A 26566-nucleotide genomic window follows, 5' to 3' on the forward strand; every position below is an offset into this window, starting at 1 on the left:
AAAAGCATGCCATGGCTTACCCTCATTACACTGGGTGCTTTTTTAAAACATTTTTCTTTCAAATATGTGTTTTTCATTACATGCTTGAACATGCAAGTCATGTTTGATTTCAGTGTGCAAAAAGAGGTGAAAAATGCTGACAACAGACAAAATAGCAGGTAACAAGCAATCTTCCACCAACAGTACTTGGAATCTCTAGCTATAAGACAGCAGTGGCTCTATCAAAGGTTGCAGTAGGGTTTGTAATAAGAAGGACTCCACTATACTTCATTTTCAGTCTGCTACAGACACACAATTTTTAATGGCCTGCTTATTCAAAAAGCAGAATAAGATGATAAACACAAAATTCTCTTTCATTTTGGATCTACATGAGTACTTGAACTCCAGCCCTGAGGGCTAAAGAGCAAATGCCTTACAATTCATTATGCCACTCATTCAGCTAGTTTTAGAAATACAAGTGACATGTCATTCCAGCTTCTAGTGCTATTTGTTTTAGGTACATTGATCCTGAGAGCGTTCCCCTTGTGATGCTGAAGGTTGTATCCACAGGGCTTCAGAGGAATGTAAAGTCTGATATTAACGACATATTAAACATTCTGAATCTGGTCTTGAGCTGGTGTAAATTAACAGTGCTCCGTGGAAACAAATGAAAAACTGCCTATGCCAGCTAAGAATTTAGCCCACAATCTTCATGCAGATTAAATCATTTCTCTGCTAAAATGAGCACTGAAAGCTAGGATTTGCCCTCTCTATTTCTAAGCAATGCAGTCTTTCTCCTGAACTGCAGACTATGACAGCAGCTCAAAGACAGCTTGCTACAGAATTTTCTGTATCAACAGAAGTTTCATCAGGTCTAAAGGCAGAGAGATGTCTTTCTAGATAAACCCAAAAGTCATTAATATTTGTTTGAGCATTATATTTTTTTATCTAAATATTGGAAGAGCTATTCAATCCTGTGCTACTCATTCAATCCCAGAAGATCCTCTTTCTTCTTCCAACCCCAGTGCCATTCTTTCTCAGTTCTGGTCTTTAATCAAAGAAAAAAGACCATTTTTTCCACAAATCCTATCTCAATAAACAGTCCACTCCTCAGTCGTCCTGAGGATATGGAGAGGTTATTTGTCAAACCTAAAATAACTCCTTTGTTGGATTTTAGGGCAAATAAAATGAAGCTTACTGTGTCCTTTATAGACATAGAAATTTCAAAACCTTTATGGCATAAAAAATATATCCATGTGAAAAGAACACTATCCCAATTTCCCAGACTCATACCGTAATTAAACTGGCTATTGAGCTTCTCACAGTTGATAATGTTGAAGCGATAGGGAACTGCTAATTTCATGCCACGGACTCCAAAGTAGAACCACTGGTGGTGCTGGTTGGTGTTCAGATCTGCATTCATAATTAAGTCATATTCAAACCTGTTAAAGAAGACAAAGAAATGGTGCCCATGAACATCCCACCAATCCATCACTGCATCTGTTGAATGTAACCAAACTCATCAGTACCCTTTCACAGAGCTCCATCAAACCAGTGGCATCCAAACACACCTTTAGACACTCACAATATTTTAGTCATATAAAACTTCATGAGCCATGCTTTCTCACTCCGGACTCTTTCAGGACATCTAAACATTGGCAGGCATCATGTACCATCAAGTACCCAGGAGTACTTACTCACGCACTTGGATGGCTTTGCGAAGGTTACCCGATTCAAACTTGGAGAAGAAGGTCAGACAGTCTGGAGCACCTGGGCTTGAGTGACTGCAGTAAAGCAAAGCAAGGATACCTAATAAACAGGTTGCTTCAAAGACAAGCCCACTCCAGCACCTTTTGTATATTAATACAGGTTTTCATAAGGTTTTTATAAGCAAGACCCCAAGAAGTAGCAAGACATTAGCAAATCCATGATCTTTCTATCCAATGCAGAATCCTGCTCTACTCTTGCTTAATGATTCTAAATTTCATCATCATTTTCTTTCCCAAATAATCACTTTTGTCCCAATTCTTATTGCTCTCTTTATTCTAGTTACTTTTACCCCTGACTTATTCCCACTAGTTCACTGATTACACAAGCCAGCTCTACACAAACTTTTCATTACAGTCTGTGATAGGATGTAGTACAGGGCAGACGAGAAGGCCACAAATCAGAAGAAACAGCAGCCAGTTCCAAAGCAAATCCTTTCCCTGGGGCCATGTACCAGGAATCTACTCCTTTTCCTGATGGGCCTTCCCTCCTGTATCGCTTCTTGCATATCTTTATCTGAGGTGAACCAAGTAAACAGAGCTCACTAGTTAACCCAGCACTGAGAGTTCCACTGGTTACAATACTCTATTTAGTTTACCTACCTGGGCTCATCTAAATCAAAAACAGTTCTTCCTATCAAATCACCAGGCTGGATTAAGCGACGAATATCATCCAGTACTTTATTCCTAACAAAGGAAAGGAAGACAAAAATCAACAAATTGTCATGGCTCTGCGAGAAGTCTCAGTAAAGGTAATCTAGAAGCAACGTGAAGAGGCTTAAAAAATTTCTTTTGAAGGACTGTAAGAAAGGTGAGTTCAGCTAATTCCAGTTGAATTTCACCTGGATTTATCTCATTATTTGACCACGAGAAAGCTCCATTTCCATTACCATAAGTTGCCTTTTGGATGAAACCACTTATTCTACACATTTTTCACTCTTTGCAGTCTTCCATTTCGTTTGTTTTATCCCTGGTTCTTTCCAGTCAATCTCAACCTTCCAAGCAGCCGGCCTTGCCCCCATGGTACAATATCTGTCATAACTTCCAGGCCTACTCATCTGTCTCCCACTGAATCTTCACTTCAAATCAGGCTAATTTCTCGTCATTATTAAACTGAGGTTCTCTGATCCCAAAAGATCAAATGTGGAATGCCAGATTTACTTCCTGACCTTTGCAGCAATCATGTTATGCCCTGAAGCATAATATGATTATTCCCATTTTAGCTGTATGGTTACACATGTTATTAGAATCACAGAAGCAAAGCTCTTAGAGCAACAGTACAAGAAGATGGGATCATGAATTTGCCTCTAAATAAGATTTTTAGCTTTTGTATTCGCTACAGAAAGAATTCCCTCTACATGTCAGAAAATCGTGCTCTTCATAAACTCCATTTGATTAGTGTTGATCACCTTTAGCTCAGAGTCCTGTATACTCAACCTCTCTGTTGTGTGGTTATAAACTCCTATGTCACTAAAACAAAATGCAATCTCTGCACACATATGGAATAGAAACAACGGTGGTTGCAAGAAGAATTTCCTCTGCTTTCCCCTCCACTGTACACCTGAAATGACAAGAGAACACAAACCTCCAGCAATGTGCCAAAGGTTTCTTTTCTTTCTTTCATCATGTTGTATGCCATATATGTCATCTTGTCCTAGAAGGCTTTACAGCAGAGAGGGAAAGCAGCCTACCTCCCTTGTCTCAGCTTGCTGTTCTCTGGCTCATGAGTGACTTCCCAGAAGAGTGTGTGATTATATCTCTACCATAAAAGGAGGATGCAAGAGAAGAAAGAGAAGGTTCTGGAGGACCCCAAGAAAGAGGCAGAAAGCAAAAAGCACAGCGAGGAGGGACTTGAAAGCAGGAGGGTAGACAGGAAGGTTCCCAAAAACGATGTGACACGAACACACAGGTCTAAGGAGATGTAATGGATTATTTTTTTTTTCCCAAAGAATCAGCAGGAACCTTTTGTTGTAAACTGGATTAAGAGCAAGGCTGATGGTATAGAAGTACACTGAAAGGACACAGTCTTCTTTCTTTCTAAAATGAACTTATTCACATTTGTGTTTTAACAAAGTCACTGACTCACAGCTAATTCTGGGTCTTGGTCTACCTACTTTAAAGAAAAGGCACTCACAGATCTTCCTCAGCACTCCCAGCTTTGGGTCTCATCACATACATAGCTACATTGATACTGATACGTTTATCAATAGCTAGATCAATCAATAGCAATTTAGAATATGAGATAAGTGTTAATGGGTTCACAGAAGTCATCAAAATCTCATTCTAGCATGGCCTCTGCAACTTTTATCTAACAAAGAAAGCAGTGGACAGATAAATTCATCATTCCTCCACTGACACACAGGACATCAACATCAGAAATAGGCCTGCTGGTTTCTAATCCTGTTCCCAATCCTGTTAAGATATAATTTTCTTATCCCAAAACGTAAATAAAAACATCCTTATCTGTGGCCCACCTCCTTGTGGCAAACTGTCCAACAGCTGTACCTAGGTAGTTCAGAGATGTGACCATCAAAACATAATCATTACTAAGGCACAATCACCTTTGAACTCCATACTGCCGCTCCAGCATGGGCTTGCTGTAAGGAGGTGGCTGGTGGCCCCAGAAATCAGGGAATGCCAAGTCTCTGTAGGATGGTATGGACTTGGTACATTTGGCTCTGGCTATGTAGAAGTGGGGGCTGTGGAATGGGATATTCCCTTGGTGCTCCTCCAGAAGGTTTGTCATTATTTCTGAGGTCTCCATTCTCACTCCAGAAGTAGTACCAACTGAATCCTCACACTCAGGGTTAAATATTTTTTTGTACCAAGCAGCCTCTTTTGGGAGAGGACAAAGAGAAAATATATGACTCTTGGTGGGGTCTTCTTCATAGGAGTTTGCATTTTGGACTGCTTCTACAATCTCTCTCTTTTCATTGATCAGACTCTTTGAGCATTTCTCCTTCTTTGTCGAGCGCTGCAGTGGAACTTTGAAAATCTCCCCTGGATCTGATCCTGCCTCTGTGGCATTCTGGGTCCTCCATCTGCAGTTTGAGTCTTTCACAGAATTACTACTTGGAATGAAATGACAGGCACTGGAGGGAAGATTCTCAGTCTTGTCCTCTGACTTCATCTCTTCTTCGGACTCTGAATCAAACTCCTTTAAATTTAAAAAGCAGAAGAAATTAAAAGAAACTTAAAGACAGATCATGCCTCCCTCCAGAGAAAACCTTGCAAGGAAGAAAGAGAAAATATTCACAAATCTCCCAAAATAATAAAATAACTCATCCAATACGACAGCCAAAGTGAAATTATCTACCAGAATACCTTTATGCAAATGTACAAAGCTTTTTCAACAATAGTCCTCAGAAAATAAATAAGATCAGATAGAGTATTATCTAATCAAAACCCATTGTTATCATAGATTTGTGAAAATAATTTACAGGGCTTTTGTTTGTTTGTTTTTCTTTGTTTTTTTAATGTTACAGCAGGCTAAAGGAGATCAATCTATCATTAAAAACTCCACCCCTGTCTTTATGCAAAGTGTAATTTAATCCCATTTAATTACTTATGGATGTGATAAATATGACAGCACTGTATGTATAGGAGGTACATTCAGCCAATGGTCCTTTCTCCACATTCATATTTGAATCACAGCTTTCAGCTTTCCTAAATTCACTCTGAGACTTGTAATGAGTGGAACAGTCCTCTTCATTTCTTGCCCCAAATTGCAACAGAGCAATCTGAATGGTGCATTTCAGTGGCAGTGCAATCTTCTCCATCACTTCTTTCAAACCACTAGTTGACAGTATTTATTTTCCACATCTCATTCTAATCTTGATATCGATGTTGAAATTGCCAGCAAGGATAGAAATTATTATCTGACAGATTTCTCATGTGGCAAGTGATTCAGTTGCACTTAGTTAATCCATACCCAGCCAAATGTGCATCAAATATCATCATTCTCTTTCTATTATTTTCAATTCAGGCCAATAAACTACAGCAAGAAGTCTTAATCTTTGTTTTTCCAGCCCTATAAGACACCTAGGTTTGCTTTTGCAATAGTCTTGTCTGGTTATCTCTTGTCAGTTTTCCTTTTCAAGTACTTCTTAACTTCATGAATGTTCACAAATAAAGGAAGCCATGCCATGACTGTACCTGAAAATTATGGGAAAGTTCTGGACACATTGCTTCATACTGTCCAAGCTCTACCTCTGGCCGGTCAAGCTCTGGCCTTGACCTCAATTTGTTTACATCAGTCTCCAAGTCATAATCCTGCAAAAACAGAAATAGTAAAATACAAGTATATTTAACATGCTCCACACGTACCTCTATATGACTGTAAAGTAGCAATCTGTATAACATCCACTGCTTCCATTATCATACTGAATTCTCCAACTGCTCCTCCAAAACTCATGAAGACTGTAAAAGTCAGTTTACAGAACGGGAAATACAGGCACAAAAAGAGGTTACTAGACTGTTAAAAAGGAGGATTTGGAATTTTGCTATTTAGGTACATACCTAGAAATATGTGATAAAACTCAGTTTAAAAAAGTATCTAGACCCACTTACTTAAAGTTGAACCTATTTATAAGCACGTCAACTTGAGAGGATCCATAATAAGGGACATTAACAGCTACTAGTTATTTCAGAGCACATCAACAATTTCCTTTATGATGTGCAAACCAATAGGAATATGTTCTCAAGAAACTGCTAGCAATATTTTGATTCAAAGAAACAATATTAAAAAATAAAGTGTATTTACCAAGAATATCCCAATAATACATCGAATTAAAACGGCTGCACAAGCTACTGGCAAAATTGGAAATCCTGACAGTTCTGCCTTTGATTTAGACAACCAAATGACATCTCTAATTAAATAGAAGGGCTCAACTCAGCATCACTGAGTTTTCAGGAATCAATTGCTCATATTTTACATTTCTTTCTCAGTATTGTTGGTACAAAGCTTTAAAACTCTTGCCCAATCAATATTCTGTACTTTAACCCTAACAACAAAAAAAAAAAAAACCAACAAAAAACAGAAAACCAGCAAAACAAACTTTCAGATAGTTATCACTGAAGTAGGGATGAGAATTATGTCTGAATCTTTCATGTTTAAAAGCAACCATGCATTTATATGCAATCCTCTGTATCAGATTTCAGAACCAAAATGAAGTTTTGGTTCAAAAGTTATCTCACAGAGAAAGGTAAACTGAAAGTTCATTACTTATTCCCTGCTTTGACATGGGAGATATACAACCAATATACCAGACAGGCAGTAGTTAAAACTTGTACTCAGAGCAAAAATATAGGCAAAAATAATACCACCAAAAAACAGCTCACTCCTGCTTGGTAAATACTTATAAATAATGAAACAGAGCAGAAGTATATAGGATCTGTTTCTGAATGAATAACTAATTAAACAAGGAGATAAAATTCTCAGTGAGCCTTATTCCTAATGAGCAACTTGATGAGCTCTAATATACAGACAAAACATACAGACAGGGCCAAGTTCAGATGCTGAGCTACTGGTAGGGTTCTTGTTGTTGTTTTGTTGGTTTTTCTACTTTTTTTTTTTCATTGTGTGACCTAGCAAATTAATACTTGGAGAAAAACAGGGCAACAAATGAAATGCTCTCCCATGGGGGCCTCAATCATATCTAAATAGAGTATGTTTGCAACTCTGTTTCTTCCCAAACCAAAACACTTTCAGTGGAATAGACTACTTCACATTTGTGTATAAGCTTGCACACGAAGTTTGTACTCTTATCTTCAGCTGCTGGTTGGTCTTCTTTCATTTGTTTTGCCAATTAGGTTATGGCAGAGAGAGAGAGTGCAAAAGGAGAAAACAGAGGTACTGAATATTCCACTTTATTATTTGTGTGCAGCAGCAGATGGTGAAGGAATCAAGGTTCAAATGCCCCTGTTGTAGTTTAAATGAATTAATCTTTTTCTTATGATAGGTGTATAGCCCGACTATGCTCTGATATGGGAAGAAAAGAAGGGTTAGTCCTGCCTAGGTGATAAGCCTGGTAATTAATAGGATAAATGCAGGGCACTCTTTTCACTGAAAGGCAGTCCTTCCTCTTCTTTCATCTTTCAATTATCCCTTTATTATTTTATTATTCATATAGTGTATCAATGTGGAACATGTATATCTACATTCTCTGCTTAGACAATTCATCAAGATGTCAATATGGACAACGAGAGAGTTTATTTTTCAGAGTATGGATGATAAATAAACTGTAATTTACATACTTACTTCCTCTTTACTCTCCACATCATCTTTATTCAGGTCTTTTTCCACGTCTTCCTCACTATCACTTTCATTATCATCTGCAGGAGAGAGATACAGGCAAATGTGTTTAATCTAATATCCCTCTCAGGCCCTCCACAGAAATACGTGCCATCTCATGTGTGGCACACATGCCTTCCAACCCAAGACAATCCTGATTAAAGCAAATTCCATTTCTTAAACCAGTATAAATGCATTTGGCAGTAAATCTTGGAGTTTTTAAAGCTCCATTCTCTTGGAATCAAGCACTGCCTTTCAAAACCATGACAAATATCACCATGATATGGATCCAACTTTTATTACAAAGCCATAGAGATTTTCTGCTTGGCTGCAATGATATTACAGAATGTTCTTAATCTATATTATCTAGATTAGGGTATTTTACTGCTATCATCATTACAGTATCTGAGCATCTTCCATGTGCAACTGAAAGCAACAGAGAAATTGCTTGTGCATTTCATGGAGTTTACTGGTTCTTTGTTTCTGCAGAGTGGCTGTTCTGCCTGTGCCCAAGTTCTTATTTTCTGCCAAGTGCCGTGATATATCATTTACTCGTGCAATTTGCCTGCTATCTGCTTTTATTTTAGAAAGGAGAAAGGATAATACTTCCCAAAATTATTTACTGAGAAGACCGCAAGGCAAGGTTATCCCCGAGCACAGGCAGTTGCCTCCCTCTGTCATGCTGACATGGAGCTGTGGCACTTCCAGCCTCTGCCATGCTCATTCTGCTCCATTACTTTTTGCATCATAAAAGGATTTATTTACTCATACTATTTCCATCACTTCTTTTAATCTTTTCTCATTTATTCTCCAAACAGAATCTCCAAGCACCAAGAAGACATGAGGGTGGTTCTATTCCTAATGAGAATCACTGTAATCCAGACTAATTTTAACTACAAACCTCAGGATAAGGCAGACAAGACTCCCTTCCCCAGACACTACATTTAACTTTCATGTCATGCTCCATTTCCTCCTACCAGACTTACCCTTCAGCAATTTACCTTCAGATCCCATACACTGACATTCAGTCTTGATGTTCCCAGGAAGAGGGAAGGAATAGGAGCTTCTCACTGTCACCAAAGGGAGAGGCTCCTTGGGATGGCACTTTCGGAGAATCTGAGTCACAGTGGTTACAATAGGATCCAGATTCTTGCAAGATAAACAGTCCTAAGAACCAAAATAAGAACAGTATTAAGAAAGTGTCTCTGACAATTGCCTGGTCTACTGGATGTGTTCTCCTGAAAATGTTCTTCTGATTGGAACAAACCATTATAATCATGGAGGGGTTTTTCTTCCTCATTTGCAGCAAAATCAAGTTCTGGAGTCCATTTCCTACAGAAGTACAGCTTCCCAGGGACCCTAGGGGATTTCTATTCTCATTTAAAAGACTCTCTCTGCTCTTAGACATTTGAGTCAGAGTATACTTCAGGGAGATCCACTGACAGTATAAACAGTAGCACCGAAGAGATACGTTCCTTTGTGCATGAAGTCCTGCAAAGATCCTGTATTTTGACTGTCAATTCACAACAACAGCTGTGCTTCTGAATCCTCATTATTGCTATCTCCAGAGCTACCGTGCCAGAGCTAACACAGGTAAGCTAGGACAGCTGCACCATCTTATCACTGTACTCTCTTCCACATGATTAAACATTGGACCCAATAGTCTGAAAGAACACCACATATCACCTAGTCACAAAATACTGGATTCCTTCAGAATCTTAAATCTACTCCTACGATCCAATACAGAAAACAGAAACATAAGAGAGGCCAGATATACTTTAAAGATCTAGACTATTTTTTATCAGCATTTATTTCTTCACTGTAGATAAGCCAGCAACTTGGTCTTTATTTTTTGTCTTACTTTATTTTTTGTGAACCAGAATCACGTATGAATTTGCTACCCAAACATTTTATTCTAACAAGAATCTACCTGCAGGTAGGTGTGCATCTTTAATATAGCAGACAGGCAGTTTAGATAAACAAATAAAAAATGCTGTTGCCCAAATGCACGTTGCCTAAATGTGTGCAATGCTGAGAAAACCAAACCACCTCATTTTCCCAAATCTTCACATTTCCCCAAATACCATGTATACATTGTGTCTATACCATAGCCTTCACCAGACTGACTAACCTATGCAGCATCCTTCCTAATTTTATAAGTTGTACCATGCTTATCATCATGATGATCTATTTAGTGACTTGGGACTAAGGCTTAGTCTGTCAGAACAGGAATGCAATTCAAACAGCGTGAATATGCTGTAAGTCTAAAGAGAGATATTAAAATAAGTTCTAACATCGTTTAAAAATTGTGGCCTCATTTCAGTACAGATAAAATGGTACAAATAAAAGGTGAGAAAACTTTGTGCTACTGTCTCACTGTCCATAGGATACAGGCTGGACAAGGAGAATTCAGCAGATGCAGGAAGGGTCAGAAGAACATAAAGTCCTTTTTAATAAGCAAGAAGAGAAAAATGGCTGTGTTGATTTTTTTCTTTTCTTTTCTTTTCTTTTTTTTTTTTTTTTTGTTGTTGTTCAGGATTTTAGTATTTTCTCATGTATGATTGAACAGCATTATAAGATTCAGTGGGATTAACTAGGATTCCTGTAGGGAGACTAGAAAAATCATCTAAAGCTGACATGCTTACAGGACTCGCTACAAGAATCTTAATATGTATTTCTGGATCTCTGGCTGTTACAAACAAGGGTGAGAAAAAAAAAATTTTGAAAGCATCTCCAAGGAAATTCTACCACAGTCAGAGCAAAAGCCAAGGAGAAATGGTCTCTATTTCAAGATCACCCATTCACATGGTATTTGGGTGCCTTCAGTTCACTCATTAATGAAAGTTTGTCTGCATGTGGGGACAGAACGGTCTCAACTATAATTTACCTATAGTTTCCAAGCTATAGTTTACTAAGTAAAACTGTTCTGTTTTTACTAGAACACAGGACTGTGAGTGTCTTAATTCATTTCAATGTGAACTGAGCTAGACAAGAGCAGGGCATTTTCATACAGACAACTTCCAAAAGAGGAACTGAATGTGAGAATATTGTTTGAAAGTATTGTCTTATTTTATAGAAAATTAACTGGCATATGTTAACAAGCCTTCAGATAGAAAATGGAATATTTTGGACTATTTTCATTCCTGTTCATAAATTGCTTTGAGGTTCCAAGATAACATGGTTTACAGGTGACTGAAAAATGGTGCATCTCTGTATTAGAAAATATTTTTTTCTACTGACACCTGAGAAATAGACAGGAGATTGCTCTGTTTGTGTTTGAACTATCCCATTTATTTTGTAGTGAATGAGGGAACAGAATTAGTACAGACACCCCGTGTAAAGTTAACCTGAATTCAGGGGATCTGCTTTTAGTGTCTGTAGTCAAGCTTTTCCCCTTTGAATCAGTTGTAGTCTTACCAAGATATTATGGTATGTATGTGATATATGCAAATAAAAAAAGCCTTTGATATTACACAAATCAGACAAACCTGTTTTCTTGTCTCAGAGTAGGCAGCTGTCTGTCACTGCATACACAAAAGCCAGACAGTTGTTGTGAATGTGAAGAAACTATTTAACTGCCATTGCAATCTAAGCAAGGCTTGGAAGAAGAAACAGAAGGAGGAAGTGCTTCATTTTCACAAATGATTTTATTACCTAAAATTATTTTCCATTCCAGGTAGGAGTGGAACTCAAAATATCTCCAAGATCTCCACAAACCAAGTTGCACTTATTCCCAACCAATGTAAAGAGATGGTCTTAGAACAATAAGATCTTCCTGTAACTACATAAATCTAAAGGCTGTGAAGATTTAAGCTCGGGCCTTTTGCGTACCCAGGTAAGCCCAGGTGTTTCAGCTGTCTGACAGTCCATACCGTGAGCAGCTGGAGAGGGTTGAGTAGAAAACCTGCCCTGTGAATGGGAGCTTCACTGGGGTTTGTCAAAACAAATCCATCCCAGCAGAACTCTTTAGATTTCAAAAGATCAAGGAGGAAAAAGTGTTTCAGCAGAACTTTTCTAGCCAGCCTCTAGCACCTTTGTGATCACATTAGTTGGTCAATTTGCTCAAGATAATCACCACTGCCAGCACATTCCTAAAGGCATCACAATGCTGTCTGTAGAAAGAACCACTGCTTTCCCAAGCAGGAACCGTCTTGCTCTCTTTCTGAAGCCTGCAGTTCCTCTCAGAAGGATGATTTTCCCATTTTCTCCCTACTATGAAGATGATGATAAACTTTCACTGGCAGCAGCAGTCTCCAAATTCGGTCAGATTAGGGAAGAACATGAGTGATATCTCATAAGGCTGCCAGACACCTAGTGCTTCACATCCTGGGGAAAGACTGACAATACAACAAAGAAGAAATGAGGAAATTCTGAGCTTCGAGCCTACTAACTTTGGTAATTCCCCTTCCAAAATCAACCTCAGTAGGAGAGAGCAGAAAAGAATAAACTAGAGACCCCTGAAGCTGTCATTTCCGCTCCATTTCTAACCTCTGGAAGGATTAGCGGTCTCAGTGTTCACTGCATACTTAGTGTGTCATTTCCTGTTTATTCACCCAAGGTGACCCCATGTTTGCACTTCTCATGGTGTTGCTCCTAGGCTGAGCTATCAGGAGGTGTTAGCTCAGAAAGGAACATGGGCTGTAGAAGGCACATGAGAGAGAATAAGCTGACATCTACCCTCAAGCAGCTGCTGCCATACACCCTACTCGATTTTCTGCAGATCCTATATAAAATGGTTTTGGAATGAGTTAATGCACTGACCATTGAGAATTACAGTAGAAATACCTCCTGTGGAATTTAATAGGTCAAGAACAGAAGGTTTCTCTATACAATATTTCTCTAAAGGAGGTTAATGTTGGCAAAAGACACAAAAGAAAATAACGCTGTTCTGTATCTGCCCTTTCTACATCTAACACAGTTCCCATCTTCAGGATCACATCAACTTTTTTGACAGAACTACATTAATGTTTCACAAGATTAAAACTGGGCCTCTTGAAAAGCAGCTGATTTAGGTCTGACATTAACAAAAGCTTGTCTAAATCAACACTATTTGGTGGAAAAGTGATTTAGTGGAATTATCCATCTGGATACCTAAAAGAGAATGTTGTGAAACACCTTAACTCTTCTGTGGAAAATCTGCACTGCAATTTGGGAGAGATTGTCCAAGCAGAAAGCAGGACATGATGGAGGAGAAAAAAATGAACATTTAAAATCCTGAACTACAAATCCTGTGAGCCTCAGTGGGGATTAATATTAGTTTTAAATGGAAACATTTTCATCTGACTGAAAATTGTCAATAATTTTTATTTTGACATTATCATTTTTCACTCATGATAGAACTTCTTGCAGGAATGCCTAGATTTCAACACATTTTTTTACATGGAGAGATAGGATGCAGCACTAACTACCAATCCATTTCACTTAAGCACAGAAGCACCATTTACCTGCACGCTTGTGAAGAGAATCTCCATACCTCGAGAACCAAGGAAAGTCTCCCTGCCCAGCTGGATGTTGGTGATGTGCTTTAGGCAGAGCAGGAGACCTCTACGAATATAAATGTAGTTGTTGGAGACATCATTGTGATGCCAGTCTTGATAGAGTCTCAGCAATCCACCCAGATAGCCTCTGCTCACTGCTTGACGGCTGTTGGATTCTGAAATGAAAGAGAAAAGGATGAATTCAACTCTTTCAACTGCTCATTCTATTTGACAATTACGAGGACATGCAGTGCTTATAAACTCAGGCTTCAATGTTACTTCCTGATCTAATGGGCAAAGCTAGATCTTTTGTTGTTGCTGCAATTTAAGACATTATTTGTTAACTATGAGTTAGGTTCTTGGAATTATACAAAAATGTCTCCCACCTAGGTAGAGATGTCTGGTACAACGACTAAAAGAACCAAGGTTTCTTTTAAGCAAACCAAGGTTGGAGTAGGGACAGAGCCCTTATCTCCTTCCAAGTGCTTATAAATCTAATCCAGATCAAGGCACTCAAAGTGTCCCTGAAACTATGGAAGCTTCTGAGGAGTGAGAAAAGCTAAGCAATAAGATTAGCTGACAGCAGGTCATACACTCTTCACATAGAGTGCATGTATTTTAGTCCTGACAGAACACCTTGCTGAGATCAACAAACACGCAATCCTTGTAGCTGCACAATCCTGTCACAGCCAGTGAAATTATGTAAATTATTTTTAACTTCTAAACGCATTCCCACGTACACGTCTATAATGAAAGTCATGAATCAAATTATTCTGGAAAATCATAGCCTGTCTCCTAACATCATGAGACTAAATAAAATCCCAAGTATATAAAAGTTAACACATAAAAAGAAAAAAACAACAACAACAAAACAACATGAACAGCATTGTGGGCATTTCTGCTGCTTTCTGGTTTCAAAAAAAAAAAAAGGAAATGTTCAGATCGTTTCTGAAGGTTTTACATCACAGATAACAAAGCTCAAACGATACTTTCAAAAATAAAAGCTAGTTTTATAAAAAATATAAAAGGAAAGATGTGATGTTCGCTTAATCATATGGCTTCAGGATATACAGCTCAAAGAAGATGACTATAAAACTTGGTGATAAAGTGTGAATTCATCCATATGATCATTCTGCAGCACATCCCTTCACCAACTGTGCACTGTGCCCTGCCCCACAGGACAAACATGAAACCATACAAGATTCTAGGCTCCCTCTATTCAAACCAACCCTGCCTAAACACACTTTCCCAACTGGTCCTGACATTTCTGACTGTGATAACACATTAGAAGCTGTCAGGAGCTCGCCAATCAACCAAGGGGCCAGGAAGCATATGTGAGACTGGAGCTCAACGCTTGAATACCGATCAGAGTTTGCAGCTCACAACAGATGGCTCTTGGTATGGATTCTCTAGAGCTAGTAGGCTCCAATTGATTTCCAGTCCATTAAAAAAGAGTGCCAGAACCTCTCACACCTGGAACGCTAATCAGCAAGGATTCACAGGGCAGAAGAGAGAACAGAAAGGATTAAGATGCTGGATGAAGAAAATCAGTAGCAAGGAAGCCATGGAGAGCGTGATTAGAAAGTAGCTAGTACACAGCAAACCTGAATTGCAGTGATGAAACAGATGAAGATTTTGGGAAGGGGAAGGAAGTTACCTGCAGTCATTTCAGTTTGCTCTCCACAGTACATCAGCAAACTCTTTCCCAAAGAAAGGATTGGAGGGTAGCTCTGCATCTACGTGGCCTTGCCCTGCAGTTTTCTCTACCATTGCTACCACAGAGCAGGCAGCAGTCTCCCAGACCAGCAAAAAAAAAACCCTTCACTTTAATCCTGATTTGCATCTTCACACAACCCTGTTGATATGCCTCAGCACTGTCTGCATACCACACTGGTATTCCATTTGTTTACCTTATGCACAGCGATGCCCAGATACCTACTCGGTGGCCTACATCTTTGTGTAGCCCTTTTTCCCCTTTTTAACCTTCTCATACTAACTCTAGCAGCACAGCTTGTATTTTGAGACTTGATGGTTGTCAGACTTCTAAGTCGACCTTCTCCTTTGACCTTCACTGTGTTTTTCTCTCCTTTTTTTTTTTTTTACTCCCTGCTAGAAAACTTTAATTGCTTGAGAATCCTTTATCAATTACTTTATTCATGATTTCCTGTTAATCCTCAACCAGCTGTCATGTTTACTAACCTGCAGGATGACTTACCCCTTAAATCAGTCAATCTTCCTTGAAGAATTACTCAGAGAGCTCTGTAAAAGTCAATAAGTGTATAAAACATGACAGAAGAGTCGGGCAGTGTAAGGTATGGACAATTTGGATCAGGCTCAGAGCCTCCCTTAACTGTTCAGAGGCAGATGAAATTGGACTAGAAATAAGGATTTACAGTCCCTAGCATTCACACCTTGAAGTCCAAAAGCTTCCTGTGTCAACATCAATAGGGAAATACTGGAAAGCACTGCAGGCATTGCTTCTTGGGGAAGTTAATTAAATAGATGTGCTCATGAGGGTTTCATAGAATCAAAGTTGGAAAAGACTTCTAGTATCACCCAGTCCAACTGCCCATCTGCCATCCACAGTGCCCACTAAACCATGTCCCTAAACATTATATCCACACTTCCCTTAAATATCTCCAGTGATGGTGACTCCACCACTTCCCTGGGCAGCCTGTTCCTATGCATTACTACTCTCTTTCTCAGGAGAGTCACATCCATCAGGAAAGACTTCCACGTTTGGATCCCAAGTCCACGGGGACCAGAAGACAGCTGTTCCACTGCCTCCGTCTTGTTAGTAGATGAAAAGCACTGAGAAAGCTGAGCAAGACAGCTTTGTTATTTGTTTCCCTCATGCTTTGTATACTGCTTATCTCCTTTAAGATCAAAACGGTCACTTTGGGAAGAGAAACTGAGACAGTCAGTTCTGCAAGTAGATAGGAGAGGCAGGATTATAGTTTGCCAACACTTTCATCAAAAGCAACGAGAATTAACTGAAAGGGAAAAAAAAAAAAGCTTTCATTTTCTTTCTCCCATTCCACTTCTGCTCTTACGGGGCTTTTTTTTTCACTGTTTTGGTTTTTCTTTTCCAGATTTTTTTCAGTGGTACAGTCAAAAAAAAGTAGCAAATAAATGAAAAAGGAAGTATGCCAATATTGCCAGAAGGCAGAATAGAAGAAGAAGGCCTCCCCACCTGTCTGTGTCTGTTGGTGTCTCCATCTAGGGTTGCACCTGCATGTGTATCTGTCTATACATTGGCACAAATACAGATGGTGGAAATGAATCATACAGGTACAAGCAGAATGGCACAGATTTGTAGGCAGCAAGAACCCAACCCTCCTGGAGCGAGCATGCACGATCTGCATGGTAAGCAGCAAAACATTCAATGCCTTTTGACTCTTTTTGTTATTATTTTGTTAGACCCTTTCATTTTCCTTGGGAGCAGACAGCATTTTCAGTAGAAACAGAAGTTCTCCTTCTAGGTAGCTTCCAGGAGTGCCTAGGCATGCCACTTCGTATTTTGATTCATGCTTGGTCTGTCTTTCTAATTGTATTCTGGCATCTCTGACACGTGATCACTGTCTTCAGCTCCATCTGCAAACCTGACACTGATTTCTTTTTTTTTTTTTTTTGCACAAGTTTCAAATATACATGCTGAGATCTGGATAGGTGATATGGGAACACCCAACGTCGTCTTTTTTGGCTTCCAGGGCAGTGCTGCTAATCAATGAAAACATTCTCTTCTGCAGTGACACAATATCTGGCCAAATAATCTGTTCAGTTAGCTAGGAGAATTTGACTTGGATGCACAGCCAATGTGTGGAATTAACAAATGGTGAGAGCTGTGTCTGAACTGGCAAGGGACTTGGACCACAAAAAAATCCACAGTTGTGAAAGAATTCTGGTTTTGCAGTAAGGGTCAAGGACAGAATAAAGCCAGATTTTGAGTGTGGTAGGCAAAATTTAGGACTACTAGTGGGGTTTGGAGGTGGGGGAGCATTTATGAGGTTCTTTCTTGTATGCCAGTCCACTTTGAAGCATTTGCCAAGAACACAGGGACCACTGGAAAACATGCAGCATATTTAATCACAAAACTGAATTACAGTCAACCTGAAATATGACGAGCAACGCACTGCTTACCAGGCAGAACAAAGAGATTTATCTTTCTGCCTATCTTTTTAAATCTCTTTGTTGATGCCACTCAGCTGATTCATTATGCCAAGAGCATATATTGCTACAGTTTGGAGATAAGAATGCTCTGCTAGATTAACCCTATGGCCCCTAAGGGAACGAAAGGAAGAAGAAAATCTTTGGCTTCCCTGCTCTTCTCCAGTCATTGTTTGTTAGCAATAAGAGATACAAGTGAAGTGAAAACATCTATTCTATTCTGCCATTGTGAGACCATTTTTAACGATAAACATGAGGGTGCCCTACGGAAACAAAACAAGTGGTCCTCACAGAAATCTAGTCCCCCTCCCAGCTCCAGCATAAATCCATACCTGGTGGGCTACAGAGTTCCAGCAAGAAGACAGTATTAGAGTCAACAATTTTGGAAGGCAGAAGACTAACTCTGTAACTCCATAAACTACACAGGCATCCTGAGTCAAAGAGTTCACTTGAGCATTTAGGATAGAGGTCTAACATCTGCACAAAGCTAGAGGCAGGATTTGCTAGCACATGTAAGTTCCTGGTCAAGGTGCAGACACCTTATCTGTGATGAGTTTAGGCTAAGTACAAGAACAGCTCATTTTTATTTTTATTTTTTTACTTTGAATGTCTTTTTAGCTCTAGATTTTATACAGATGGGTAATATAATCATACAAACTATATCATGGCATGGGGATTATTTGCTAATTGGCCTTTGTTGCATTGTTCATATAGGTGAAAGTTAAGAAAGCAAGCCAAATCCTTCTAAGATTTTTGAACAAACCCCAGAAGGAAAGTGATCTTTGAAAAGATTCCTTTTTCTCCTTTATTTTCCAGTTTCATAGCATCTTCTGCTTGCAACCCAATGGGAAACAAAAAATAAAATAAATAAATAAACAGTTTCTGCTCAAAATTTCCAGCTTAATTTTTTCCTCAAAGTAGCTGGCAGGTTTAGACAAGGATGCTAGAATTTGGAAGGATTCCCGAAATTTGGCCACTGAATTTTCTGAAGCCTCATCATCACCAGGGGCACAAACACTGCCTGTGCCAAGACACAGGCAGTAAGCAGTCAATGTTAAGGATGTCAGCAGAGAACAGTGCCACTTCTTGACACTTTACCTCCATTGTACCCACCACCCTCAGGAGCAAAACAACAGGAAGCTGCCATGCCCCAGGAACTGAACGAACCTTTTTCTGTAAAGAACTTAGTGACTTTGTCCAGGACATCTCTATGGATGAGTGTCAGTCTTGAGAAGGGAATAAAAAGGAGATTCAATCATTTTTCCCCTCTTACAAAACAGCTCTTCTCAAAGAGAAGCTTAAAATCAGAATCAATACTATTTGCTTTCAGACATTCAGGAAGAAAGCATAGACACAGAACTTGTTTTAGTTGATTATGAAGTCATCTGCAAAATTCAACTCTGATCACAACATCCCACAAATTCTGATGATAGGTTTGGGGCTAGACTGATAACAGAGTCTCAATCCAGAGGTGGGAAATGAGCTCTTGAAATGATTGTGAGGAACAAGTATGTTGCAAAATATGAGGCAAATTACTGACACTGTGCTGCTGGCTACAGGAGCTGACACGGTTTAACCACAGGTCTACTCTGACGCAAGATCAAAGACCTGTAATTCAGTAGATCTGTTGCAAAGCATTATGAATTCAGGCATAGAGGGTGCAGGGCCATTCAAACTGTAATGCATGCTAGAACATTGCTTTCTGTTCCTCACAGTCACTTGCCCCTACTTGATGCCAGCATAAAAGGAAAAGTATGACACTGATTATTTTATCCTGCCAGCAACAAGACATAATCCTTATGCTTTGATGGAGAAAAAAAAAAAAAAAGTGGGTGAAAGGTTAAATAAAGGTTAGTTGACAGAAAATGAGCCAGAAAGAGCAGGAAGTGAGAGATGAAAGCCTGGGGGGAATAAGGGAAGAAAAGAGGATAGAGATGACAAAAGGAGGAAGGTAAAGATACAGAAAGAGAGGGGAAAGGCCATCCGCAATAACTGCTGTTCGCACACGGAATTGTCTCGATAAAAGAGGCACGATCAGAAGGTCACCACAACCTGTCTCTTTAAATTGCTCATTACAATTTTACTAGGCAAGCATTGCAACAGGGGCTCTGCCCATTTCCCTAACCCTTTCCTTCAATATCCACTGAGCCAATGCCTCTGAGATCAGCTGTAGCTAATTTCCTTCAAGGCATACAAACTGCTAATTCTGGGAAGTACAGATAGTCAGGAATAACAAACACAACCAAAATGAGATTAAAATAACCTTCTGATAAACAAATTACTTGCCAAAAAATAAATATTGGATTAAGCACTGGTGGGAGCAAGGTTCCCTATAATCACATCGCCATCGTGTGGCTCGAGGTGCCACGTCCAGCAGGGCTCACACCAACTTCAGCCTGCAAGCCTGGGACATGCCTGTCCACACTTCTGCATCAGGTTTCCCCTTTTCTTCCACATCTTCAAAACTAGAGTTTGTCTTTTTTATTTATTTATTTTGGATGGGTGAGTTCACCCAAAGGAATAGCTTTTAGATGTGAAGAGAAGTAGGACGAAGGCAAAGGAGGCAGGAAAAATAGCAGGTATGTCCTGGGACAGAGAAGAGACTCTGGGAAGTAAGGTGTGCCTTGCTCTACCCCTATTTCTCTATGATTAGCTGTATCTTCACATACTATAATAAATATGAAGAGATTGAGTGAAGGACTGACAGAGGTAGCACTGGTAAAGACTTGACTAGCATCCAAGAGAAAAGACTCCTGATGCTATCATGGTATACACCACTATTATGTCTATTTAATAAGCAACATATCCAGCCTTATGCTCTGAGGCTGAGCTCATTGTTACATTGCAAACAGCATGCTGATGGGACAACAGGGAAAGGCTTCACTCGCTGACTGTACGTGGGCATGGCAAGTGACAAACAGCAACTAGGAGGGCAACACGTGAGGATGGGGAAAGTAATCTGGGCTGCTTGGAAAGAGATAAGAAGGCAGGAGTGAGAGCTGATTGGGAAAAGATGTTTCACACCTGACTATCTGTAATCTGAGCTTCTACTGATAGAAAGATACAGCACTTTGTTGGAAGTGACCTAAACGTTATTCAGCACCTCCGTGGCTGTCACTGATACCCATTTATACGTAGGGGAACAGAACAACCAAGATCCCTCTTGTCTTCTGCTGGGTATTTGAGTATTTCTTCTTGGTTGTGGACAAAGGGTAAGTTTGCAGTGCCTTTTCCTCACCCTCTCTCTGATCTTTTTTTCCAAACCATTTTCGTACACACAGCACTATGCACCTGTTAAGCGGACATTTTGCATTAGCTTCTGTCAGGGAAGAGACAGAGGCCAGAGAGTTTCCAGCCAGCCCTTGGCTCTGCAGGAGGGCTGTCTTAAGCAGAGCTTAAGGAAGCCTGAGGTGATGAAGAGGGATGTTTCTGAATCCATCAGGGAGACACACTGCCATCTGCCTGCTCCCTTTAAAACTGCGGTGTTTTCTCCCACGGTAGTTCGCTGTCAAAAGCGAGCAGAGACTGTTTCACTCCACTATCTTCCATGTATAACCATAACCCTCCTGCCCACTTCGAACCGAAGCTTTTAAGAATCAAACAGCCCTGCAGGGAGACCCTCAAGAACAGGTGTGCACGTTCTGTCTGCTCTATAGCCTTTCACCCCCAGCAAAACTGAATCTCCTGATTTCCCAGAAAGCAGCTTATTGCAAGCCTTCAACAAAGATCACCATCATCACTCCTGAAGTTTGGTGCTATAGCACATTTCAGGATTCCCACCTTCCATTAACTTTCTATCCCATCTAAAACATGCTAAAGGACTTATTTTGTCTTGTAAAACTTTATCCCATTTTCACAAGCAATTTTCAAGTGTTATAACATTCACGGGATTTGATTTTTAGCTTTCTAAGAACAGTAAGGTCACATGCATAGGTAAGTTAGCTGTGATAAGCAAAGCTATCCTGACAATTGTGAAACAATTCAGTCTTCTCCTGCCATGTTGACTACAGAAAAACCAGAGATGTTTCTCACATCTCCTAATTCACACTTCCCAAAAGGCACAGCCTGTTAAGCTGTATGCAGCTACACCAGAGCAACTGACCACTGAGCAACAGCCTGCAGCGAACATCAGAAAACAGAGTACAAGTTGCTTTGCAGGCTGTGGTGCTCTACTTCATTGCACAATATTGGCACTGCTTCCCAAATCCCAGTTCCAGTGCCTTAAATCTTCAGCTGAAAACAGAGCATGAGTTTATCTAAAATCACTTTCCATTGGAAGCAGCAGTTGGTGTTGCCACAGCAATGTTGCTCACTTGCAAATGGTAAATGAGAGCAGGTGTCTCCAAATACAAAGTCTCTCTCCCAAGCAAGGCTTCATTTTGCAATGGTCAGCTTTACCAATGAACGTGAGAACTCTAACCTGTACAACACAGTGGTCCTCCCAAGTGACAACGTATGGACTGCTTTTCTTGATAAAACAAATTCTCAGTTTTCTGTGAAAGCACCAGAAACAACCAACCCGAACTAACGGGGTGCTGCACTAGTATACTGCAAATGCTCTTTGTCCTTACACAAGAAAGGTAAGAGATATATGGTCATTTCCCATTCTTGGTGCCCACCATAGAACAGGAGTGCAGAAGAAAAGCTTAAGCTGCCTGATGAGCTTTCAGCTCTTGTTCCACTTTTCTAGGCTTTTCTGTGAACTCCTTTCTATTCTAAATGCTAATTTTGCTTTTTATATTGCAAGCAGCTGTGGCATAGCCCCACAACCCCCCTTATTAAGATTTAGTGCCCAAAGCAGAAGGTCTTTCCTCGTTGCAATAATGTGACCTTTAAATCTATGCAGCAAGGTTAATACTGGAGCATTATTTCAGAATTCATCACTTGAGCTGGTGCAACTCAGAGACAATCCCATTGCAGTTTGCTCATTTAAGCACTGCTTCCAGGACTACAGATTTTCACAAATGTATTATTCCTAATACTATAACAAGGGGAGGGGAAGAAAAGGAGGGAGAGAGAGAAGGACAATACGCCATTGTGATTTATTGTAGAGTAGATAGTCTGCAGTAGTAGAGTACTCTTTCTTAATCAAAGCTTTATTAAATTCTAGTAATAAAAGGTAAGTGCTTTTGGATAGGAAAAAGGCAGAAAAGGGTAACATGCTCATTTCAGGAACAGACACACACAACAGTGCATGACTGAGAACCTCTGTTAATGCCTCCAACACCCCCAGCCAGCTGGTGCAGATGCCAATCACAACCTACCATAGCTGTGCCCCAGCAATCCATAGGCTGCAGCCCTGTCTTTTAGGTCTGCGTGCCATCAGACCTGAAATGCTTGCAAGGGAGGATAAAGTCACATCTTCTGCACTGCAGAAGTTTTCCAAACCTTTTCCAATAATGCTGTTGTTTCCAGGTTAGCACATAGTACAACAGCACCACTTGACAGAGAGGTCCTCGTGCCACTTCCCAGTAAACACAGAGCAATGAGCATTATTCACTGGCTGGATAGCTTTTCCCATTTCTTTCACTGTACCAAGCACCAGGACAACCACTGTTTCCTGACTACTCAAAACATGCACTTCAGTTGGTTCCCTCAGCAACTTGCTCCTGGGATCTACAGCACCTCCCATAGATTTGCACGTGCACAGAGCTGTGAGGTGCTGAAAAGCATTGCAAGACACATAAGCAACTACACTGCTTTTTGGGATTTAGAGTGAAGTGGATACTAAAGGAGAATGAGGTTCAACAAGATTATTCTGCCCAGCAGCACAGCATAGCCCAGCAAAAAAAAAAAAAAGTCATAATATGAAGAAAAGCTTACTTGATTTCAGCAAAGCTGCCAGAGCCTCAATGGCTGCCCTGGGGAAAGAAGAAAGATGGAAACATGTCAATTTCTTTGATAATTTTTTTAACCTTCATCTTCACGATCTTCTGGGTCAGGCTTCACAGTTGGTCTAAAATGACAGCTTATCATTGACTTTGACAGAACTGCAGTGTCTTACACCAGCAGAGAAACCAGTTTCTGCAGCTGACTCAGTTGTTCTAAACGACCATTAGCCCTCTAGCTTCAGCATTACACAGATTTGTGGTGACCATTAAACATAAAGAAACAGCCAAGCACCCAAAGTAATGAAGTAAGTCTTTAAACTACTGCCCTAGAACCATTTCTCTGTATCAGACTCAGCACGTGCCCATTCCAAACATTAAGTGCTTCCATCTACATCAGCAGAGGATAACTTCTGCATCCAATTGGGACATATCAGCATTTCCCAATAAATTCCACTCCATCCTTCATTTTCCCAAAACAAATTTCCCCCTCTGTCCTCCTTTCCACCAGCTTAACCTGAAAATAAGCTTTATTTTCTTACAGTTCTGCCTTGCACTGCAGCAGCAGATAACGGACTCCTCCCCAGATCAGGGCTTCTAAGGAAGATGCTAAGGTGATGTGGTAAGACTTACCCCATTGACTGATGAGAGTACTAGGAGAAGAGAGACAGATTTTTCTTAACCTTTACACAAATTCCTTGCACAAGAAAGCAGATCAACTTGCCTGACTCAGCATAGCATCAATCTGAATGGGAGCCAGAGAAATCTGCACTGAGACATCCTCATTCCCCATGTGATGTAAGCCCTACCAGACACAGAAGATTTCCCTTTCCAGTCATGATCTGCTGGAGCAAGAAGAGCCATGTTCTAACCTGGCTTACTGCTGCGAAGTTTCAAGTGCCGACAGCTTATTGAATAAATACAGCTGCAAAACCCTTCATGCCCATGGATTCTTTAAAATGTAATCTCTTTAGAAACCAATCCCCAAATAAAATCACATTAACTTCCATACTGAGCCAATTATCATCCTGCAGCAAAAAAAATTACTATTTCTTTTTGTCATCAAGCTGCTGTCTGTTGTGTGCTGTAGCAGTGGTTGAGACTAAAAAAAATTCAAGATTTGGTTCTTGCTGATGTTGGGTTGACGCCCTTATCTGACATCATGCTTTGATAATTAATCTGACAGAGATCAACACCAGTGCTAAAAAAAACACCAACAATCACCAACTGCACACATCTGCATGAGAAACACACCAAGATACAGGGAAAAAATAAATAAAACAGCTACAATCTCACCCACCAGTGAAAGTACAGTCATGTTCTCATTATTTTACCCCCACCCAAACAGCAATAATTCAGCTGGTTGGAGAAATACTGTCATCTACCAGTCATTCTGCACACTCAGGAAAGGGATGTGCTACATCTGCTGATCACTTTAGTCTGAAGTACCCACCCTGGGACAAAGTAAACAGCTCTAAACAAATCAGAATTCTATCCAGAGCTCCTCTCAAAGCTCACATGCATGTTTTAACAGAAAACATTACGTACTTAATTTTGCAGTGGTCTCCCGTGGGCTTTATATGACAGATCAATCACATATCCAAATAGCAAAGGAGTGAAAGAAGAGCAAAATTAGTTCTAGACCCATGCAAAAGAGATCTAGAGGTGTTCCAAACTAGGACATCTCTTAATTCACTGCAATTCAGAGACATTTTGGCACTGACAACAAGTAGTGTTCTGTGTGCCCTATAGAACATGCTCTACCAGTTACCCCTAAGCAGATTCAGAACCAGTGGCTTAACCTCAACACTACGTATTGTTTTAGAATACACATTGAAAGGAAGACTAATTAAATACATGAGTGTAAACTGACAAAAGGATCAAACAGGTCTGAGGGATAAAACAGACAACCAAAAGTAGATCAAGCCAGGTTAACTTGATGTCTTTCTTGGATAAGATAATATTTTTCTAGACAAAGGAAACACAGTAGATCTAATTTATCTGTTCTTCAATGAAGCTTTCAATATAGTGCCACACTGGAAATTATTAGCAAAGCAGAAGACTGTGGGGATCAGTACAAGAACTGCAAGGTGGGAAAGGAACTGGTTAAAGAGGCAGCAGCAGGAGCTGTGCTGAAAGAGGAATTATTGGGCTGGAGAGAGGTTACGTGTGGAAGTCCTGAAGGATACATTTTTGAGACTGATCTTATACTTTCATTAATAACCTTGGCACAAAATGTCAGAGTATACCAACAAAATCTGCTGACACTGTCAAGTCAGGGGCTATTGCCAATAGCGGGAAGTTCAGATTATCTTTCAGGAGTAACAGGATGTTCTTGAGTTCTGAAGCAATAGAGGTGGGATGAAATGTAATAGTCAAAGTGCAAGGTTATGCATTTAGGGTTTAATAGGAATCGTTGTTATGAGCTAGGGCTCATAATTTGGAAGTGAGTAGAAAGTCACCCTGGATTGATGAGCCCATTAACAGATTAGGACAAGCGTGACCCAGCAGGGTGACAACTGAGAAAAGTACAGACCAGGTCTCAGAAAGTCACTGCCGATGGCAGAGGGAAAGCATGAAGGTTTTCACTTAAGGTTTCACTCAAACAGCTGTGTGCAGTACTCAAATGGAATAGTGCAGAAAAGAGCTAAGACAATGGTTATGGTAGCAGAAAAATTTCAGGAGCCTTAAGGATCACAGTTTGATTACTTTAGCAAAATAATGGCTGAACGGTGACTTGATTGTTCTCCACAGACACATGGGTGGGGGGAAGTAAACACTGCAAAAGGCAGTGAGCTACTCAAGCTGAAGAACAAAGCTGGCACAGGAACAAATAGGTATAGAATGGCCATGAATTAATTTCAACTGGAAATTAAAGGACATGTCTTAAGCGCAGGAAAATGAGGCTCCGAAACATTCTCTTGGCAGAAACAGGACGAATAACGCAAAGAATTTGAAAAGGGAACCTGAATTGCTTATAATAGGATCACGAGGCTCAGCTGCCAACGAGGAAAGGGTCTGAGAAACTTGACCCAGAAATCACAGTAGTTCTATATG

The 26566-nt window shown here is 40.0% G+C and overlaps 1 protein-coding gene across 1 annotated transcript in view; it reads right to left on the reverse strand.

Moving 5' to 3' along the window:
- AGBL1 (AGBL carboxypeptidase 1) overlaps positions 1-26566 on the reverse strand; it is a 254668-nt gene that overhangs the window by 207340 nt on the left and 20762 nt on the right. The window contains exons 6-14 of the mRNA XM_065734355.1: positions 23505-23542; positions 13482-13690; positions 9024-9204; positions 8005-8078; positions 5901-6017; positions 4307-4902; positions 2349-2432; positions 1677-1763; positions 1273-1421 (exon numbers count right to left, since the gene is read on the reverse strand). Of these exons, the coding sequence (XP_065590427.1) occupies positions 1273-1421; positions 1677-1763; positions 2349-2432; positions 4307-4902; positions 5901-6017; positions 8005-8078; positions 9024-9204; positions 13482-13690; positions 23505-23542 (1535 nt within the window). The remainder of the gene's footprint in view (positions 1-1272; positions 1422-1676; positions 1764-2348; positions 2433-4306; positions 4903-5900; positions 6018-8004; positions 8079-9023; positions 9205-13481; positions 13691-23504; positions 23543-26566) is intronic.

Source organism: Cyrtonyx montezumae, unplaced genomic scaffold (genome assembly GCF_038088225.1).
Source record: "Cyrtonyx montezumae isolate F1298 unplaced genomic scaffold, pur_monq_1.0 scaffold_17, whole genome shotgun sequence".
In the NCBI taxonomy this organism is placed as follows: Eukaryota; Metazoa; Chordata; class Aves; order Galliformes; family Odontophoridae; genus Cyrtonyx; species Cyrtonyx montezumae.